Here is a 23,247-nt window from a genome sequence, read left to right as displayed (position 1 = left end):
TCACTGGGTCCTTGCTGGTTTGACAAAAGAACCACATTATTGTGATTTATTGCACAACTGTCTCTTAGAAATAAACATCATACTTTGCACTCCATAGTAAGAGGCTTTTTGCCGAAAAATTTAAACATTTAGCAAATAGTCTGCACTAAAGGGACACTAGTTTATCAGATAGAAAAAGGGGAATCATATAGTTTAAATCTTTTAAACACAATTGGAAAATCTAAAGGACTCAGATTGTTGTTTGATACAAGAGTGCTGCTGGATGCCTCAGTTGGCTGCGTGTAGGACTGGTGCATGGGAAATCTGAGTTAAATTTACAGGCGGTACAATAAGTTTCATCCAGTGTGAGTTCTTGGGCAAGACCCATCGCGCTACTGCCCAACTATAGCCTCAAGGGGGCCCATGTCTGGGTATCCCTGTGTCGGGCCCCGGCGTGGATTAAATACAGGGTTGTGTCAGGAAGGGCATCCGGCGTTGTCGTTGTCGTTGTCGTTTGATAGAGAAGCAAATCACCAAGCAATAATGCACATGTCGTACCAACACCTGCAGAACAGAGTGACACATAAAACACAATGGTAGAAAGCATGTTTGATCAGCTATTGATCAGAACATGATGCAATAATAGGGAAATCAATGCAAAAAGAGATTTACTCAGTGTGACATCGTTCATTCTAAATGCCTCAATTAAAAAAAAAAATTATAACAACTGTACTGAGGTTGATATGAATAGTATCTTTAAGACATTTAAATACAATCATTTGTTTAACCTAATGGTACGAAAGCAGCAGCTCCATCCTAAAACAGCCTGATATTTGTTCTCCTACTTTCATAAAAACAAGAGATGTATCTGAGTTCTTGATAAAAAATCTCATATTTAGTTTTGTGTGACATTACCTTTTTGTAGCTTTGTGAACAATGCAACAGACATTACACCACTCTAACTCCAGAATAACGCAACAAAAACCCATCAGTCTGCAGTCAGAGCATCTGTATTTCTAAAATAAAATGCTTAAGCCACCAGACTTACCACTAATGCACAGTCCGAGGTAAACTAAATATATTAGTAATTTAGTAAGAATTACAACTTTACCACAGCAAACCTAAGGCCTTGTTTGCTAAAAGTAAACCTCAAAATTGTTTTCTTGAAATTGTCCCCACTGGAAAAGTTGTTATGTCAAACAGAGGGGTGGGGTTCTGTGCAAAAAATGTAATTTCTGTACAAAAAAAAACCAAAGTAAATATCTGGAATATATTTGATCATAATTCTGAAACCAAAGCAAAGTAAATAAACATACGTTTTTATAGCCTCCTTCTATTGAAGCTGGATCCGCAGATTCGTTCCCATCTTTTCTCGCACCAAAACCACCGACCTCTTTTGCTTTTGCAAAGAAAATCATCTTTATAAAACATGTTGACTTTCCATAATTCCCACCTCTTGTGTGTTCCCTATCTCCTCGGTGCCAGAGGCTCATTTTGTATTGGGGGGGATCAGAAATATGAACTCATGCTTTATGCACATTCTCAGGCTTCCAAACAGATTTGCAGGGTTTGCTAATGTTTAACAGAAAACACACACACACACACAGCGACACAATGTGCCTCCCTTTCCATAATGTGATGTTTAAGCCAATGCAATTCAGTCACCAAAGTTGTCTCAATGCATCATACAAAAGTAATGCACATCAAACAGAGTTAAATCAATTATGACTGTTACAATACAATTCACTCTGGGTCCTATGAAGCCAGATTGTCTCAACTGTAAAATAAAGCTATAGCAAACTGCACTCTTTCATCACAAAACACAATAAAAATATATATTTGGATTACAAATAAACAAATACACTTAAAATATATAGACATCTCCAAAACAGTATTAGGCAGCCTCTCTCTGAAACAGACAGGCCTGTTCTGACAATTGTTTTCAGTTTGTCATTCCCAGCCGGGATGTTTGGAGGGTTATGGATAAGTACATCATTCTTCATATTGAAAACTTTGCATAAAAACAATTTGATTGATAAACTGACTGGTACTTCAATGGGCTGTTACAATGGTAGTGTTTATTCTCGACCATTGAAGTTCAAACTGGGTTAGACAGAGCAAAAATGGTTTTTGCTGACAACAAACAAAAAAGATGTTTTCAAGACAACAACAGCTGATAGGTAAACACTTTCCTGGACATCGCCCTCTAAATCTGCTGGTGTGGCAAAACAAAGAAAAAAATCAAGAGAAAAGCAAATGTGGAATAAAAAGAGAAGAAAACAATCAACGTAGGCCATATTGTATAATTAAAAATGAGAGATGAAACATTTGAAAAAATGAAGAGGTGCAGCAAAACTGACTTAACAAGAAAATCCCAGTCTAGTCTGGTCAATTACATCACAGAAAAATGATCAGCTTTGGTTGTTTCTTCATTTATTTATACGCCATGAAATCATTTATGCACTTTGGATAAATAAATAAAACCTAGATTTTCAGGTTTAACTCGTTTTTTTTATTTAGTTGAAAATATAATTGATTAAGCAGAAAAGGATTATGGCTCCACTTTTGCCTATTTGGCTTCAAGGTCCAATGTTTATGTGTGTTTGCAGCTGCAGTGGTGTCCTGAGTAGAGTAGAGCTTGCAGCCTGCACTGAGCTAACCAGAGAATTCACGTTTCTGTATTTGTTTATAAACTAAAAAAAAATATTAATCAATAACTGGACTTCTTAGCACATGGTTTTGTAGTTTTTACATTTTAAAAATTTATTTTTCAAATTTTTTTTGTATTTAGTTTCTATTATTTATGTATTTTTGTGATCTTTCTGATGTTTCTGCACTGAGTGAATTGTTGATGTGATTTGAACTTCAGGGCCACTGTAGTTAACACCAATAATATTGCAGCAACACCTATTTAACACTTTTTTAAGTCTTAATCAGCTCATTCTGACGTTGAGAAAAGCGGCTTTTTTTACCGCTACGTAACGCGTTACTAACGCAGAGCTGCGGTGCAAAGCTGCTTTTCTCTGCGGCAGCTTCAGCTGATAAACATTGATAACACAAACACTTTACAACTGCACAGTGCTGCATATAAGTGCTAAGAGCCTTTTCTTAGTTTCAGAATCTGCTGTAATAACGTTAAATGCGTTAAAAAGTAACGGTAAACAAAAGACTGTAGAGCTGACGGTCCGATGTTCAAGGATTTTAACAAACTTTTGTTGTACATCCGTACCCGTTGCTGGCGGCAACGAGTATGTGACACAGACCCAAACTGAACGGCTCAGATGTGTGGTTTATGTCTGTTGTTTAAGTCAGTCCGTATTTTATATTGTTTTTATACTATTTATTGTGATTTTATTTTTACTATTTGACTATTTTGCACCTTAATCTCGTTGTACAGTGTTGCAATGACAATAAAGACTGTCTCTATCTCTATCTCTACATTGTCATGAACAAAAGCAATCATTCCTTTTCGAGGTGTTTCACCTGCACACACACACAGGAACGAGACTTTCAGAGTCGCAGAGATTATGCTTTTTTCACCCATAAAATGTCTGGGTGCACCAGTCCAACCATGGATTTGGTTTAGGCTCACCATTAAAAAATCCAGTTGCACAAGCAACCAAACTGGTCTCATTCTAGAGCCCTGCTTTAGAGGTTTAATACCAACCCAACAACAATTTTCTTCACAGCTTTTAAAGGTAATTAAACAAATTTGATTTTTGTTTGTTCGTTTTAGGAAGCAGAAATTGACAATAGCCAAACAATACAAAACCTAAAATAAAAAAATTGGGGGGGGGGGTGTGACATGAAAAAATGAGGGCCATTGAGGGTTAGAAAAATAATAAAACACACAGAATGTCCTCCACCGTCCGAAGCCCTCGCACCCAACAAAATGAGACATGGAATGACACATAAATGACACAGAATTACAAGTAAAATTGTAAATAGAAATAGAAACCTTTCTTGATGCTGATGGACGTGATAATTCAGAGAACTGTCCACGCCAGAGACGGACCCAATTGTGATCACAGGGGATGTCACTAGGATACCACCAAATCAAAGCCAGCAACAAAACCTGGAATATCCCAATGCAACAACCATGTCCCATGAGAATGATTGGCCAGTGTGTGAAGGATCCTCCAGAGGACAATGCCAGAGTTAAAACAGAATCCAAAAATACAGAAAAAGTAAAAGCAGATGTGAAAAATTTAATGTTGTTGTTGACCTTTTGGCATATTCCTTCTGGGATTTCCTCAGCGAATCAGATTTCACTGATTTGTATGGGTAGTTTGGCAGGGATTTTTTGTGCCCGAGGCTGTTCCTGACACAGCCCTGTATTTTATCCAGAAGACTGGCACAGGGGAACCCAAACTTGTGCCCCCTTGTGGCTACATAATTAGGCAGTAGCAAAGAGTCTTGCCCAAGGACCCAAACTGGATGAAGCATCATTGCACACCCTGGGAATCATGTGCCAGTCCTGCACTTAACTAACTGAGCTATCCAGCTGCTATATGAAAAATCAAGTGATCAAGTAGAAAAAATATGGAAATATATGATTAGCTTCCAAGTATTTTCTGTAAAGGCCTGACTTTTTCAAATGCATCTTTCCAGATAGAAGTCATGACCTTTAAATTCTGCACTTTTTGAGTGGGATCCGTCTGCCAAAACACAAAGAATTATCAGCATCGTAATAATGTTTTACGGAGTATCTGAAGACAAGGATGTGTAGTAGTGCACAGACTTTGAAAGTTTTGGGTGAAGCTTTATTTTTCGACAAATACAGCAGCTAAGATCTATTTTAATCTGAGTTTACAAAGCGACATCCCATTGAACTGCTTTTCCTGACATGTTGGTTGATAGGAGCTGGTAATGGGGCGTTTTGAACATCTAACAGCAGTTAGAGCTCTCATTTCTTTTTGCGTGAAATCATGTAAAATTCATAGCATGTCGACAATCACAGAGCTGAGAACAGTAAACCTTTGCAGCAGTGAGTTTTAGCATCGCGAAAGGTGTTTTAATTTTTCATAATTCTAATCAAAAATAAACTTTGATATATTCAGAGCTCACTGTTTAATTGATTTCACGTTTTTATTTTTTCATCAATTGGGATTCCCGCTTATGAAACCAACATAAACAGAATTTCAGAAATGTTGACAACTATGGAGAAATCCCAATTTACTTTTTTGCAAAAAGATAAAGACAGAGATTATGATCTCATAGACTGCAGCCAACTACATATCCCTTTTGGGGGAATGTTTGAGTGGTTGGACGCCGCTGATGGTTGATGGAGGCGTCCGTTTTGCCCCACTCCACCAATTTTAACGGTGGTGGAGGGTGGGTGGTCACATCTGACCCTGTCTCCCGCCTTGACCCGGGTGGGGTGGAATGGTGGTCGGTGCAGGGGTGTACAGAGGGATTCTGTGCCCCTGGTCTGGAGGCTCCCTTTTCGTGTGGTGGGGCAGTCCATAAAATCTGAGCTGGGTGAACTTTGTCCTCGGCGTGTGGGCAAGGTTATCTACATTTAGACTCCGGGCTACTCAAAAATGTTCCACCGTTGCTTATAGCAAATGGGTCCCTGTGCTCTGGTAGCTGTGCCCAGGCCCTGTTGGGAGCCCACCGCTAGTCATTGGTGTCAGCCCTCCTGCCGAATGGCCGGTCTCGGTAACTTCCCCTGTTGGTCTTTGGTGGGGCTGGTGGGTGGTCTGTGGGGAAGCAGCGTGGGCTGGTCGTGGGTAGCTCTGGCTTGCCTCTGGGGTGGTGGTAGAGGGGCTCAGGACTCCCCTGTGTTGGCGAGCTTCTCGTCTGGGAGCCAGCGTCAGTCTCCGTGGGTCTGGGCCTGAAATGCCTGGGGAGGGAATAACCCAAAAAACCTACGGCATCCATTCGGGTCAACCCCTGCATTGCTGCTTCTGATTAAGGGATTAAGATTGCAGGTTCTGGCAAAATTGCTCTCTTCTACATTTCCATGACATGCATGATAGCAGTTGCTAGTTCTTTCTTCTCCTATAACCTCTCTAGGAAGCCTGGCTACAAAGGTCAGGTCTCAGACTCATGTGACCCTAACCTTAAAAAAGTGTATGAAGTAAATGAACCTTAAGCTTTATCAGGCATTTAAGGCTTTCGAAGAAAATCCAATAATTACATATATAGCAGTGTGTTGCAATTACAGTATATGTTTTTTGTGCTGTATGCTTTGCCCTTCAGTCTCTGTCTCTGTTTTTCACAACCAGCAATTCTTCACATTCTTTTCTTGCCTTCTCCCTCTTATTTCTGTCCAGCACTTATATCAGAATGAGACTCATTTACAATAGAAAAGCTCTTCATACCTCGCTATTACCTTATGCCGAGTCATGTTAATAAACAGTAGTTCTGTTATTTAATTCTAAGGATAGTCAATGAACAATTTGTATCAGCCTAATCACATTTCTGCCATCAGCTTTAACAAATGTTTAAGAGATGTGATTGCTGACTCAAACTTTCTTCAACTCTTTTATGTTCACAGATCTTTCTGGATGCCAATACTATCAAGCTAGGCAACATTCCTCTTGGTAGTGCTGTGGACCCACTGGAAGGAGCACCTCCAGGCACCACCTATACCAAACAGACTGTGTATGAGCTGTGTGCCTGCGCCAACGGAAAGCTTTACCTCTCCCCAGCCGAAACAGGCTCCACCTGCCAAACCACCAGTAACTTTTGTCTGTGGAGCTGAAACTTGGAGGCTTATGAAGAGAAATGAACGTGTGGACCATGGTGTATTTAGCTAATGCAACCAGCTGATTAAGTCAACACGGTTCATGGCCAGAGGGAGTCTTTTGCTAGCTGAAGGACTGGAGTTACATGAAGTGAAGGATGGCGAGAAGTTCATGTTCTTTCAGCAATCAAATGACGTGGATTACAGCTTGGCAGGAAGCTAATGTTTGCTAACAGATCAACACTGACTGGGGCCAAACGTCGAGCTTATCCCAGCTAAGAATGAATCGCCATGGACTGCGGCCTGTGCAAGGCAGATGCCATCTCACTAAAAGAATAAGAACTGATCAGACACCAGTAAATGCAAGAGATGGTTTGGTACAAAGACTTCAGGTGGACAAAAACAAGCAGGTATAGCCTGGGGGCTGACCTTTCAGTTTAATAGTTAACGCCATAATGATGTATCAAAGTAAGAGGAATTGCCCCAAGAAGTATGACCAAAATCTCCAGGAAAACACGCTTTTGTTCTCCTATTCCTTTTTTTTTTTAACCAACAAACAGATTTTCAGATAAATTGCAAGCCCATTGGAGACATGGAGATGAAGTGATCAGTTGGACATCAGACATCAGCTGGGATGTTGGCTAAGCTCTATGGGTAGCTAATCAATAAATCAGTTCATGGTTTTGTCTTGTGGGAAGCTGAGGCTACCTAAAGGACCAATGTATACCAGAAAGGCCTTCCCCTACTTTTCCCCTGCTCTTTCCAGCAACACAAACACACTTGAACCATTTTTCTGCATCAGTCTGAACCTGAAACACGACAAAGTTCCTAAACTTTTCTTTAAAAAGGGTATCCAACAAAACTGATTGTGGCTAATCTCTTTATTCTGTAACTGCTCTGATTTTTCAAATGCTCTTTTCTTTTTTTATTCCTTTTTTTCCCCAAGATTGAGCCTTTATGACTGAAATCTTTCTCGTGCACTTTAGGTGTTTAGATTTCCCCCCTTATCTCCCATTCTCTGTCTTTGATCTTTTGTTCATGTTGTAGTTATTTTCTTCTGTCTATGCAACAAGTTGCACCGGAAAGAAAAGGTCATTTTAATCAATCAAAGTAGGATGGGAAAAGGAAAGGAAAAGAACAATTGTTTTTTTGTGTTCAGGCAAGGAACCAGCTGAGCCAGGTTTCTCATTCTTTTTAAATTCTTCTTTATTACTGTCTAGATATTTCGGAAATTGGATTCATTAAAAAAAAAAATTAGGAATGGAACGTTAACAGTTGTGTGAAGAGTGTCTTAAAACTGGGTAAAAACAACCTGACATGAACAGATTCCCTTTCTATTCATCATTGAGATTAAAAATGAGAAAAGTGTTGATAAGTTCATGATTTAGTGGCCTGTTTAATAATGTTTATCAGTAATTATTCTTTTTTTTTTTTTTAAACTATGCCCTGCTGTGCTTTTAATGTAACACTAGTCTTTTAAGGTCAGGCCACAAAATCCTAATAAAGTTGTGGTCTGGGTTTTAGGAACATGCTTATCTAGTGTCATTGCTCCTTTGATGGGTTTGGACCTTTTCACGGTCTATTTAAACTCAAACACAAGCGGAACTGCTGCAGATAAAATTGTAATTTCTCTGCCTCATATAGGCTCAGTAAATCCTAGATTTTGCTACAATTTCATTTAGTTCAATGCAGTCAAGAGTCTTTGGGGACTGGCTATTGATGAGGGTGAGGCACAAACGCAAAGCGAATTGATCAAAAAGCAGCTTCATGAAGATCAAGCTTATATTTAAATAAATGTGAAATAGTCAAACCGAACGTCCTGTCAAGATTACTGTAAAAAATAACAAGGACAGCTAAGAAAACTTAACAAGCCAGCCCTAAGAAAGATGTGTGATGAATAACAGGTGAGTCTACACAGGAAGTAAACCTAGATAAACCACTTTTCAGAATAAAACCACGGTCAACCTTTAACTGTAGAAACAAATGTTCTGAGCTCTGTGATCTCTAGAAAGGAACAGGAAAACAGGAATGCCCTAAATAAATGACCTAAACAGGACTTTAAAAAGATCCATCCACACTAAAAACTCTCATGCAAATGAATGCTGGAAACATCGGCAAGCCTTTACGTTTCTGCTTATAGTTCATTGTTTTTTATTTATATGGTGCCTTAACATGACTAAAGTCAAACAAGGCATCGTACAGGAAAATCTACAAGCAATAAAAATATCAATTAAAAAGTTAAAAGAATTTAAAAGGAAGAAATTAAAAATACTGCAATAGTAAAACAAGGACATTGATAAAAACAAGAGCAAGTAAAAAAACAAAAAAAAGCCCCAGTAGAGCAGAGTCTTGTGCCTGGCAATAAAAATGTGTTCTTAGAAGTGTTTTTTAAATGGACAGTGAGGAAGCCTGCCGGATGCTCAGTGGTAACACGTTTCACAGATTCAGTGAACATATTGAAATTGCTTGTTCCCTTCTGAGCTTCCTATTGGACTGTGCTACTTGATCCACTGACCTGAAGCACTGGGTTGGAGTGAGAAGCTCAGAGAGGTATGGATTATTTAAAGATTTCAACCAGAACCCGAGTAGCTGCGTTCTAGTGTTCTGGGGCGACGGGGTAATCTAGCCTCGATGTAATGAAGACATGGATTTTTGTCTCAAAACATTTTGAGACAAGTTTATGTAAACTAGAGCTGCATATTAAACTTTTATGACCTTAGCAAACTACACTTTAGGAAAAAGAAAAACATCTACAGGTAATTGTAACGCTTACAAAATAAAATAGGAAATCAAATGACTAAACTCGAATAGCTCTGTCACTATTGTTTACCAAATCATTATGGTAACAGACTGGCGATCTGTTCAGGGTGTATCACCCAACCGTTTCCAGGTCAGACTTTGGCAGCCCCGTAACAACCAAATATGTTACAGGAGGTTAAGGAAATGAATGGATGTTGTCATCAAAGCAAAGGTTTAAAAGTCAAAGAGGAATAACTGTAGCAGCTGCTCCACTTGCCAAGTCAGCCAAGCATTTCACCAGTGCTGTTAGATTTACAGCTCCATCATTTTTTATTTTTTATTTTTTTGTTCTCTGCAGATGAGTCTTAAGTTGACACAATGCCTGTGAACCATCAAGTTTATGCTTTGGCTTTGTCTTAAGTAGGAACTGATTTGGGACACAAAAAGAAACAAACTCCACTTTCCCATCCTTGGTAGCAGTAAGTTTGCAGCCGACCACTTGTTTGAATAACTCCCATAAGATTCATTGGTCACGCCAAACGATTGCTTGTAAGTCTGGCCCTAAGAAGATTTAGTTGTTGGTCAGAAGTAATCGTCGATTTATAGTCAACAACAGTTAAAACATCTCAAACTTGCTATACCATACAAGTGTTACTTTTATCAAATAGGCCATACTTACCAATAATAAGCTGACAAAGTGCAATAATGCAGAAGTGTGTTTGGAAATACTCTAGATGTGATATAGGCTAGTTTTTTTTACAACTTTTATTTCACATTAATGATGCAATTGAAAATGCCATATTCCCTTCAAGTAAGGTTGTATTTGCCTAGTTTTAAGACCTGAAAAAAAATCCTATTATTTTCAATCTTGTACTTAGAAATGATCCGCATTCTGTATTCCAGCTGTAAACCAGGGGATGATGCCACAGCAGGCAACACATTTTTTCTACTCTGTGACTAAACTTTCCATTGCAGAATCTTCAGCGATGACCGCACCACTTTCTTTCATTTCATGCTAGGCTCCCTGCTTGTAAGTTTGCTTTTCTTTGAAAGACCGTCTGCTTTTCTTGCACACTTATTTTTCCTACTTTAACATTGGCCCACTCTTCTGGCTTTTTCTTTTTTGTTTTTTATTTTGTTCGCCTTTCAATCTTTATTCTAGATTTTTTCTACTTAGCCTTCTTCTGTGGGTTTTTTTTATCCTTTGTTTTTTCTTCATCTATCTATTTTCCATCATTCTTCATATTACAGATCCAAATTTTATTTGAAAATCCTTTTTGTTCTGCTCTCATTCTACACTGCTCTTGTGAAGTCCATGCTCTACTTTTTTTACATTGAGTTTATCTGCTTCTCTCATGCAATCTATAAGTCAACATCTTGAAACAGGCAGTAACAGGAGAAACTGAGGAACTTAAAACGTGTCTAAAGCCTGGTGGAGAGTGTGATTTGGCTTTGAGCTAGCTAACCTTGACAGCAACATCGGCATTAGCTCAAATAGTCGTATCTGCCAGGAGTCATTCTCTCCATGAAAGTTCTGTTGTTTGTGACGGATCCACAAGAAAAAGTGTATTTTCTTGAAACAGGTGTCTTTGCTACTCTTAGTGAAAGCACACAAAAGTGTGAAGATTCTCAATATTCATATTAGACCATCTTAAAGTGTTTTGATAACATGCAAGCAACCTGCCAGCCTTTATCTGGTTATTTATTTGTCTTTCCTTTCCTTCTCTCTGCTTCAGACGCCCTACCTAAAAAGAAAGAAAGAACAAGAAAAACAAATCATTCAACCTTCATTTAAAGTTTAAGTTTTGTAAATGATTTTCCCTTATAGTTCATCCATTTGAATAAAAAAGCACAAATTATGCTGTGTATATAATACCAATATGATACAAAATAAAATGTTTTTAATGAGAATTTCTGGATTGGAGTTTTTACATTGTTTAAAATGTTTGCTTTATAGTCCCACTTCAATCATCTTTTGATCTGTTGTAAAAGTGTTTCCAGTGGCCTTTTAACTAAGATGATACAGTTTTGAGGCAAAAACCTAAAAATGTGTGTTGTTAGGACATAGTTTTTGCAGTGCAGCAGGAAAATTAGAAAATTAGAAATTTGCCTCTGAGTTGTGGGCGAGACTGTTGGCATGAAGCTAATTCCAGTTATCCCTTCGTTTACACTCTCTTCCACTAGCTCACAGCCCCTCACAACCCCAAGCTAACGTTAGAAGAACAACAAAAATGATGTGCCACACCTGAGCTATCAAGACACACAGTTTTTAGCCAGGTGCCAGCTTGGTTAAGGAAAGTGAGGACGTTAAGGCATTAAATTGTCTACAAGTGGATGCATTGGAATGGAGGAATGGAGCAGGGAGCTTGAGGCCCGCCAATTGTAGTTTGTACCTATGTAACAATAAGCCTTTTCAAACTGCCTTTTTTTCATCTGCTCCTGTTTCATCATGATTTGAATGAAAAAAAAGTCCTCCATCATGAGAAAAATGCTAAAGAACACATTAAAAACACTATTTTCACTGGAGATTTCTCTCCACTCTTTACAGATTTATTTCTTACCCCCTGAAAAAAAAAAAAAGATCTGCGTAATAACTGACCATACCTGGAATGATTTCACGCTAATATCCAATTTGTACAACTGCACAATGTTTTACTTGATTACACTCCAAACTACATAATCTAAACAAAATTATCAAAATTCCTATTGAGATTTATTAATTGGAAGTTTGCTTGATCTTTTTTTCTGCTTTTCTTACACAAAATGATGTTAAATTGTCTACTTTTTTTCTCCAGGTGAGGATGGTAAGATGGTCCGTCCTTCATTATATCGCTTTCTTTGCAGCATCTTTTGCAGCCGTATGGTATGTAAAAGTTAAAATATTCTGTCTCGGATCTTTCTTAAGTCTTGTCGCAATCCTTTGACAGTTTTTCCTTTTTCTTCTATCCCACTTTTTAAGAGGGATTTTGCTATTACTTGTCAATGTGTCATAAGCATCAAAAAACAAAGGGATACTGAGTATTTTCCTTTACATGAACATAGACAGATGAAAAACTGAATGCTTTTTCAACACTTACTGATACTTTCCTTTATGACCATTTAAAATGGGTCCACTGACCTGTAAAATGGTGAGCATTTAACAAAAATTGGTTTTCTCTCTTTTGTGGTTTTTATAAATTTTGTATCACTCCATGTGTTCTAACCATCAGGTTCCAGGTGAGAGAATACGTGGCAAAATTATTTTAATCTTCTCCATAAAAATAAACAGTTTGGAACCTTATTTTACAGCAAGCAAAAATACTATTGGGCCTAATATTTTGAAGTTCACTTGCTCTAATAGTTAACAGAGAAAGGGAAGTGTATAAATGTATACTAGTAAGGTAAGGTTTAAAATACAGTTTTCCTTGACAATTTTGATTACTAACCATAAATTGTGAAGTCTTTTTTTACTCTGGTATCAAGCAGAAGGTTAAATTTATATGGAGATAAAATAGTCTCACTGGATTTATGTGTGTGTTTGTGTAATTCTTGTGTGTGCATAAATTAAGAATTATGGATACACAAATCCAGTGAGTCTGTTTTCTCTACCTAAGTTCACCCCAACTTTGAAAAGAGTAGACACTGACAGTCATATCTCAACTTTGCCATGTTGGATAGAAATCTTAAGATCAATAGAAGTCAAACATTGTTGAACTGACAAAAAAAAATGTTTCAATAAAAAGATCCAGTCCCATTTAAGCAGGTTTGAAGTAAAAAATCAATTAAACAAAGTCCTGTTTGATTCTTACTGATCTGTGAAAATTCATAGTCCTTAACTGATGCTTGGTTAGATATTGTGATGCTATTAAGGTGCTGTTAAAAAAGTCTGTTTTGTTTTTTTGGCAATTGATTCAATAAATCACCTGGTAAATAAGGTCTAAGCTGCTTACACAGACAGACAACTCCTGGCCTCTATACACGAGATGGTCAAGGTATCCAACACTTTGTGGACTGGGAAGGTTACGGTCCAGCGGATTGCCACTGGGTGCCAAGGGGCTGCATCTTCGACCAGGATCTCATCACCTGTTTCCATGGGGACCATCCAGTCCAGCCAGACTTTGTGAGGCGGAGTTATGAACTATCCTTGGTTTGAGTTTTGTTGATGAGTTTTCGTTTGGTCTGTGGAGGTTGGCTGTGACTTCTCCTGGATGCCCTTTTCTTCTGGTTTCTTCCTGAGACAGTCACAGCCACCTGCAATGATTTCTTAGGTTTTCAGTATTTCAAGAGATGGTTATATGTTGTCTGCATTGGTGCGTCTTGTGTTTGTGTTGCATTTGGCATTTGCAAGTGGTCCGAAAGAAGCCAGTACCCGTATCTTGCTAATGACTAGAATGTTACATCCAGGCACTGTACGACAGAAGTGCATACAACCTATGTTTGCCTTACAAATACTGCCCGATACACTTACCACATGCAAAACATTTTTTATGTACCATTTGCATGACGTCTCTTAGGGGCAGATAAACTGCAAGACACACTTGCACTCTACTGCAAGACCACTAATCTCTACATCCACAGTTTGTAGAGCCAGTGGCATCCCAAAAACCTGCAGCATCCATATGGGTCAACCTCTCGTACGGGTATCTGAGGATAAGGCTTTAAGCATCAACAAACAAAAGTCAATATTGATTTCTTCTCTGTATCCCCTCTCCCTCCGGGGTAAAAGTTTGGGTTTCATTTTTAACAGCACTCTATCATTCAAATACTATATCAATAACTTCAGTTGGTCAGCATGTTTCAAACAATTAAATATCCACTACTTTCACCAGTATCTCTTGTGCCTTTGTGCTTATCCACCTCCTTTCACATTCCCCTTTAATAACTGCTACTCTCATCTATATGGTCTTCCACACTATCCGCTCCACAAACTCTACTTGGTCCAAAACTTTACAACCTGCATCATCATGGAGACATAAAAACTCTCACATCATCACCCACACACTGAAAGAACTCAACTGGCCCCCTGTTCATTTCAAAATTCTATTCAAAAGCATTCTTTACACTTACAAGGCCCTTCACCACTTCTCTCTCTATTTATCTTACCTCCTCCACATCTCCATCTCTCTGATCCTCCTCCTCCATCCACCTCACTGTGCCCTCTGTCCACCACAGCACCATGGGGAATCTGGAAATCACTTCCATCAGACATTAGTCAGCATTTGACAAGCATCAAAATGTATCTATATAGAAAAAGCTTTACTTCAAAATGACTCTTTCAACAACAACATACATACATACATACATACATACATACATACATACATACATACATACATACATACATACATACATACATACATACATACATACATACATACATACATACATACATACATACATACATACATACATACATACATACATACATACATACATACATATTGTATATCTTGTGACCTTTGGTGTTTTAAGTGCCTTTTCAACTAAAAATGATGATGATGATGATTATTATTATTATCATCATCATTAGTAGTTGTAGTACCACATGTGGGATTTTGAAACTTTTTGTCCACATAAAGCACACCAGAGGTCACCTTGGTAGTGGGAATGGCCTCTAGTAGTTATCTTGTTAAGCTGTGATAGTGAGAGCATCATTATTGTGTTATTGTTGTTGGTGTTGTGAACATCTGATACCAGGGGAAAAATGTGATGGCCTGGGGTGTTTGCTCCATTTAGTGCCAATGACAGCCAATGACATTCAGGTACAAGAGAGTATAGGCTGATTTTCTGTTTTTGTCTCACTGACAAGCCAGCACATGTACAATTTTATACTCATGTCTACATGCAACCAACAAAAGATATTTTAGGGCCATAGAAAAATTATGAACTACGGGCACATGTGAGCCACTTTCTTCAGTAAGCACTGTGCACTCATACATACTGGAGATAAACTAACAGAGACTGAACATGACAATGAGATCATTGTACTCAAATGGCCTCCACATTCACCAGATCCCAACAGTGAATCTACACCACAAAGGATTAAGGCAGTTGTGAAGACCAAAGGGGGTCCAACCTGGTACCAGCAAGGTGAAACTAATAAAGAGAGCCAGTCGGGAAGACGAAAATCTTTAAATTGCTAATAACCGTATGACATGGCTTTATTCAGATTGAGAGTGCAGAAAGAAGTCCATTTGGCTTCTGTATCTGTGACTAAAAAGTATCTTTTTATGTACAGTGCAGAGTAGATTTAACCCTTGTGCTAATGTTGGGAGTTGGGTCATCTAGACCCACTAGACTAGATTTCTCTTCAATGATTTGTGATCTTCACTGGTGTCCATGGATTACATGAAATCTTTTCACCTTTATCCACCTTTGTCATGGTAGGGAGAACACGTCAATGTAAGGGTGGGGTCATCTGGGCCCCACAAGATAGCGCAAGGGTTAAACGATCCCTCACACAAACACACACAGGTATGTACGCACACAAACAACTGCACTAACATATGCAAGCTTACACACACACTGTGTCCACAAACGCCTCTTCAGGAGCAACGCATACACGTTTGCTCATTAGGATAAACTCAGAGTGCCAACTTTTCAAGACAAACATTGCACATGCACACCTGTGAAATTGTCTCAGCGCCCCCACCCCCCATCCCTACACACACACATCAGCAGCCTCCATGGCCAAATCCGCTTTGGCTTGTTTAGACAACCCACTGCTTTCTAGTAAAATCCCAAATAAGATAATCCAAAAACATCAACAAATGCAATTTTCAGCTTAGTATAAAACACATGCAAATGGAAAGCCCTGCTGTGCCTTCAGTACAAATCTAAAATGAAATGAAAATGTTCTTTAGAGGGCTGTAGGTATCAACCCTCTGACAGAGGTTGAAAGCACCAAAAGACATTAAAAAGAAGTGCATGCTGCCACAAATCATTTCAGCTTTACATCTAATAAACATACCTCATTTTAAATCTGACGGCATTTAACTATTAAATCAAACATAAACAGTAAAAGACTAAAGATGATACAGAAATGTCGATAAACTAAAAACAGCATGCAAAATAATACTGTATACTTTGTGAAAATTCAAAGGATCCCAACATTTTGAGGGTTGCATTCTAATAAAACAGTCTAAATAATACAAATATTTTCAGTTTCTCTCTTTGCTCTGAAATCTGTTGTGGTCCACCCCATCTTTAAGGGTGGGGTGGACCCTGATCCTAGCTGTTACAGACTTATCTCTGTTCTCCATTGTCTTATTTGTGATAAAGGATCTTCTTCGATCATGACCAGAAGTTCACAACCATTGGTGATGGGCGAACATCAGTGAATTGAGAGCTTTACCTTTTAGCACGGCTCCCTCTTCACTACCATGGACTGATACAGTCACTGTATTTCTGCAGTCTGCCTTTGTAGGGGGCCCAGGACCTTATATTCTTAGAGCACCTCTGACACAACACCATGAGGGACAAAATTGAATGGTTTTTACAAACCTACAAAACATATATGTGAGGACGATTGTCATAAGCTACAAGCCTTCTGTCATATAAAGGATTTAAGCTATCAGTTGGGTTGTATAAACCCCGATAGGTGATTCAGGTGCATCCATTCCGATGCATCCACTTGCAAAAATAGATCCATTAACATTTTTGTTTTCCTTGTCTGGTATCTGGCTCAAAACTATACGGCTGGATAGCTCCAATTTTGCTCGCCTTTTTCGTTGAACAGCTATTGTTAGCTTCAGGTTGTGAGGGAACGGAAGCTAGCGGGAGAGAGTGTAAACAAAGGAATCATGGGAAATAAGCAGAAGCTTACTTCTGCTTAAACTCTTTTACAAAGGATGACTGGAGTAGGACTTTAAGTTATCAGTCTCTACAGTTTCAACTCCATGAGACTACCCCGTCAAACAATGTTGCCAACTTATGCAGATTCCACTGAAGTTTGGTCTTCTTGAGTTGTTGCAGGGTCTGTTACCAGGGCTTTGATTGCTACAGGTACTGAATGTAAAAACTGTGATCAGTTTATTGATCATACTTAGCATTAGATCTTTTTCCAAAAAGTGTCCCATGTATAACCTGCACACACATGGCACTGCACACTGGCATGTGTTACTGTATGTCAGTGGGGAGTAAATTCAACTAAAAACAACCACATGACAGAAAAAAAAAAAACTGTTGTTCTTTTTTTCATTCAATTTCCTCATCAAAAAGAGAAGAGTTCATATTGGACATGAAACTTCCAGAATGAAAAACCTGTGCCACTCTGGCTCATCAATCATCAGCACAAACTCGAGAATATTACATTTTAGCTGGTCAGACAGCTCTACAGCTCAGTCTGTGGGAGGACAGACTTCATATTTTGGCTCTGGGGCATGTGTCCCAGGGCATGAGCTTCAGCATCTCCTCAGATTGTTTTTGCCTGTTTGGAGACTTGCGTGGGTGCACTCCTGTGCCAGTACACATTTATCACTATCTGCACAATAAGGTGTCCGAGTGGATCAAATTCCATGACTGGTGGGGCAGCTAACTCAAGGAACTGTGCCACATGCTTCAATATAAGGATAATCACATCATGGGTGTTTTTGATCGACTCAAACCTTAATCAATGGTTCACTCTAGCTTTACTTCAGTGAAGATTTTAAGAGCATCCCTACCCCATGTAGAGTAATCAAATCATTATGATTTGAGTAACTTTATTCTTGAAACCCCTAAGAACAGGCAGATATTGCCATAAAACTGTATGAAGAGACAGCAAGAGGGGCGAACTGTTACGTGAAACCAAGGGAGGTAACCCAGATGCAGGAAAGACAAGGAGGCTGAAGGACTAGGAAGGCTATTTAATGCCAAGTGGCATCATGTGCATTAAAGCTAAAATTACTATTGGACTAGATTTGTGTCTGTGAGGCTTTTAAGCCGACATTAAAGCCAAACAAAGATCATCCGAAATGATCGCTGCGACAAACACAGACAGGAACAGAAACCTTAAAAAGGATCCAAATCAAAGCATCATAAGAAACAGCTGTGGGGAAAAAGGCGGACAAAGAAGGAAGAGCGACCTCCAGAGGGAGTACAGCTGAGCAGCAGGGTCTAAACGTATCATAACCCCCTCCCCGAAGTCCGGCTACCAGACGGACCCCGACGGGGCTGATCCAGGTGGAGGCGATGGAAACGGGCGATCAGCCCGGGGTCGTAGATGTGGCTTTCTGGGACCCACTGCCGATCCGCAGGACCGTAACCCTCCCAGTCCACCAAGTATTGGACGCCTCGTCCCACTCGCCTAGAGGCGAGAAGCTCCCGGATGGTGTAAACAGGTCCTCTGTCCACCATCCGAGGAGCAGGAGGGGGAGCTGGAGCAGGCTGTAGAGAAGAGACTTTAGCAGGCTTCAACTTGCAAACGTGGAACACCGGATGGATCTTCAGAGAGCGAGGCAGCTCCAGTCTTACAGCCACAGAGTGGATAACTCGGGTGATGGAGAACGGGCCGATATACCGGGGCTGCAGCTTCCTGGAACCACCCTTCAAGGGAACGTCGGTAGTAGATAACCACACCCTGTCTCCCACCTTGTACTCCGGGGCGGGGGTCCTCCGACGGTTAGCCACCACGGAGAGCCGTTCCTGGTTCCGCAGAAGCTCTTGTCGGAACCTGCTCCAGGTACGACGACACCTCCTCACGAAAGCCGCCGGGCCCGAAGAGGAGGCCAAGTGTTCTTGGCGCGGAAACAAGGGATGCTGGAATCCATACGCGGCCTGGAAGGGTGAGTATCCTGTGGAGTTAACCAGGGAATTGTGGGAGTACTCTACCCATGGGAGTTGTGAAGACCAGGTCTTGGGATTCTTGCTGCACATAGCCCGCAGGGACGTCTCCAGATCCTGATTGTAACTCTCCACCTGGCTGTTAGTCTGCGGATGGAATCCAGAACTCAGACTGACCTTGATCCCGAGGAGGTTGCAGAACTCCTTCCAGAAAGCCACCATGAATTGGGGGCCCCGATCCGAGACGATATTGAGAGGGAGTCCATGAAGGCGAAACAGATGCTGTGAGACCAATGCTGCTAGTTCCTTGGCCGAAGGGAGTTTCTGCAGGGGAAGAGCATGGGCTAATTTGGAGAAACGGTCGATGATAGTAAGGATTACCATTTTACCCCCTGAGTTTGGCAGTCCAGTGATGAAGTCCATAGCAACGTGGGACCAAGGTCTGGACGGCACGGGTAGAGGGTGGAGCAGACCGGCAGGGGGGGTCCTGGGGGTCTTAACACTGGCACAGACGGGACAGGCAGACACAAAAACCCTTATGTCGGAGGACATTGAAGGCCACCAAAACCGCTGGGCTATGAGAAACCCAGTCCTGGTTACTCCGGGATGGCAGGCTAGCCGGGCGGAGTGCCCCCACTTCAACACCATGGTGCGTAAGGTAGAAGGTACATACAAACGGCCCTCAGGACAGCCTGAGGGAATGGAGGTCGGATCAGGAGCAGAAGCCTGTACCTTCCGTTCAGGGGACCAACGGGTGGTTCCTAGCACCATGTGGGATGGGATGATGGGCGTGGCCTCGGTGGAGTTCTCCTCCGCCTCCTCCTGTTGAAATTGACGTGAAAGGGCGTCGGGTTTAATGTTCTTGCTCCCTGGTCGATAAGACAGGGAGAAGTTAAACCTGTCGAAAAACAGAGTCCACCTCGCTTGGCGAGGATTGAGGTGCTTGGCTGATCGAATGTACTCAAGGTTTTTGTGGTCTGTCCAAACTAGGAATGCCTGCTCAACTCCCTCCAACCAGTGGCGCCACTCCTGCAGAGCCACCTTCACCGCCAGCAGTTCTCTGTTACCTATATCGTAGCTTGCGGGAGAAATACGCGCAGGGATTGACTTTATTATCAGACGCTCTCTGTGACAACACAGCCCCTACCCCAGACTCAGACGCGTCCACCTCCACAATGAATTGTTTGGAGGGATCAGGCTGAGTCAAAATAGGGGCTGTAGAGAAACGTCTCTTCAGCTCGTTAATGGCCCTCTCCGCCTCCTTATCCCAAACAAAGCGCACCTTAGCTGAAGTGATCTGATGAAGGGGAGCAGCAACGCCACTGAAACTGATGAAACGCCTGTAGAAATTGGCAAATCCCAGGAAGCGCTTTAGTTGCTTCCGACCAGAGGGAACCGGCCACTCCAGCACAGCCTTAACCTTGGAGTCGTCTGGATCCTCCCAGGAGAAACCACATAACCCAAGAACAGAGTCTGCGTAGAGTGGAATTCGCACTTCTCGGCCTTGCAGTAAAGGTGGTTCTCCAGGAGGCGCTGGAGTACGGCTCTGACATGCTGCACGTGGGACTCTGGGTCAGGAGAGAAAATCAAAATGTCATCAAGATAGACAAACACAAACTTGTTAAGCATATCTTTCAGCACATCATTAATTAGTCTCTGAAACACTGCTGGGGCAATAGTTAGGCCAAAAGGCATCACCAAATACTCGAAGTGCCCGCTCGGTGTGTCAAACGCAGTCTTCCACTCGTCACCTTCTCTCACTCGAACCAGGTGATAAGCATTCCTGAGGTCCAACTTTCTAAAGATACGGGCCCCGCTTAACAGGTCAAAAGCGGAGTGCAGCAGTGGTAAGGGGTAATTATTACGGATAGTATTAGTGTTCAAGCCCCTGTAATCAATGCAAGGACGCAGGCCTCCATCTCGTTTCCCCACAAAAAAGAACCCTGCTCCTGCTGGAGAGGAGGACGGTCGAATGAGCCCCGCCTGTAAGGTCTCCTGCAGGTACGAGTCCATAGCCTCTCGTTCAGGTGGCGACAGGGGGTAAATGTGACCCTTCGGTGGTTGAGTCCCCGGCAGGGGGTCCATGGCACAGTCATAAGGGCGATGGGGAGGAAGAGACCTTGCACGTACCTTAAAAAACACAGAGACCAAATCATGATAAACAGACGGAACCTTACAGAGGTCTGGAAGATCTGGAGACAGTTGAACCTCAACAGCTTTACGAACTGAGGCAGAGGAAAGGCAATTAAGCAAACAAAAGGGGCTCCACAACAGAAACCGCCCTGAAGACCAGTCGATGTGAGGTTTGTGTCTGCTCAACCAGGGAAACCCTAAAATAACAGGAGGTTTAAGGGACTCAACAACATAAAACGACATGGTCTCAGAGTGGTTCTCAGAGATAGACACAGAAATATTAACTGTACGAAAAGAAACCTTGTGTATGAGGGTCCCATTAATGGCATGAATGTCTAATGCTGGAGACAGAGGTTCGGTGGGGATTTTCAGTCTGTCCACCACCTCCTGGGAGATCAGATCCCCATCAGACCCCGAGTCAATAAGAGTGTCAAATTCCACCTGGGCTCAAGAACTTGGTAAAAGGACGTGAAGGAGAGAAAAAAGAGGAGTTGCGGCTCACCAGTTTCCTCACTGCTGGGGAACCCTGGCGTTTCCCGGACAGCTGCGCACAACGTGTCCCGACCGTCCACAGTAAAGGCAGGAAGGAAGTGAGGAAAGCCCGGCAGTCTGCAGCATCCCCACCAAACCGCTCAGGGTGACCCAGTCTGGTCTGCCGAGGGGAGGGCGAGGAAGCACGCTCCAGGTTGGAGAGGCGTTCGTGAAGCTGCTGCATAACCGACATGTATCCCCGCATCTCCTGAGCCAGGTCTGCCCGCTCTGTACTGGTGACGGAATCACCAACGGCGGAGGATCCAGGTGAGTCCCATCGGGACGAATCTCCTGCTAGGTTGGACATGGTCGCAGCGAAATGTTACGTGAAACCAAGGGAGGTAACCCAGATGCAGGAAAGACAAGGAGGCTGAAGGACTAGGAAGGCTATTTAATGCCAAGTGCGAAAGCCAAACAAAGATCATCCAAAATGATCGCTGCGACAAACACAGACAGGAACAGAAACCTTAGAAAGGATCCAAATCAAAGCATCATAGAGGTTTTAGTGATCGGTTCTGAAGACAAGAGAGAGATAGTTTTATCTAAACTAAAGAATTACAAAACTTCTCAGTGTGTGAGAAACCTGGATGTCATTTTTGACTCTGAGATGAATTTTATCCCACCATTTAAAAATATCACAAAAACAGGATTTTATCATCTAAAAAATATAGCCAGAGTCCGCCCGTTTCTCTCTCTTGCCAGTACAGAGGTGCTAATGCATGCTTTTATTACCAGCAGATTAGATTATTGTAATGCCCTGCTCTCTGGTCTTCCCAGAACAAGAATAGCAAATCTTCAACTGCTGCAAAATTCAGCAGCACGCGTGTTTACGAGGACCAGGGGGCGGGAACACATTACACCAGTTTTAAGATCGCTGCATTGGCTCCCTGTGCAATTCAGAATTGATTTTAAAGTTCTTTTATTGGTTTACAAATGTTTTTATGGTCTCGGGCCTTCATATTTATCTGACATGATTTTAAAGTATGAGCCCTCGCGGACCCTGAGGTCCTCTGATACAGGCCTTTTGGTTATTCCAAAAGTAAGAACAAAAACATACGGCGAGGCCTCATTCAGTTTTTACGGACCTCGCCTGTGGAACAGCCTCCCAGAGAGCCTAAGGGCCGCAGAGACTGTTCATGTTTTTAAAGGAAGGCTTAAGACCTACCTTTTTAATTTAGCTTTTAGTTGAATTTTAGGATTTTTTTTATTATTATTATAATTATTATTATTTTATTTATTTTATTTATTTTATTTATTTTATTTTATTTATTTATTTATTTATTTATTTATTTATTTATTTATTTATTTATTTATTTATTATTATTATTATTATTTTTAATATTTTAATTATTTATTTATTTGTGTATGTAAATAAATTTATTTATTTATTTATTCTATTAATTTTTACGTCGCTCTTACTATTTCTTATGCCT

General features: G+C 41.0%; 1 protein-coding gene across 1 annotated transcript in view; it reads left to right on the top strand.

Moving 5' to 3' along the window:
* Nucleotides 1-11,320, top strand: part of LOC101162429 (zeta-sarcoglycan) — a 450,051-nt gene extending 438,731 nt beyond the window's left edge. Inside the window, exon 8 of the mRNA XM_023960554.2 lies at nucleotides 6,482-11,320. Coding sequence (XP_023816322.1) covers nucleotides 6,482-6,688 — 207 coding nt within the window. The 3' untranslated portion in view covers nucleotides 6,689-11,320. The remainder of the gene's footprint in view (nucleotides 1-6,481) is intronic.
* Nucleotides 11,321-23,247: the final 11,927 nt, after the last annotated feature.

This window comes from Oryzias latipes, chromosome 1 (assembly GCF_053564925.1).
Source record: "Oryzias latipes strain Hd-rR chromosome 1, Olatipes_Hd-rR_3.1".
Lineage (NCBI taxonomy): Eukaryota > Metazoa > Chordata > Actinopteri > Beloniformes > Adrianichthyidae > Oryzias > Oryzias latipes.
This window is presented reverse-complemented; position numbering and strand designations above follow the sequence as displayed.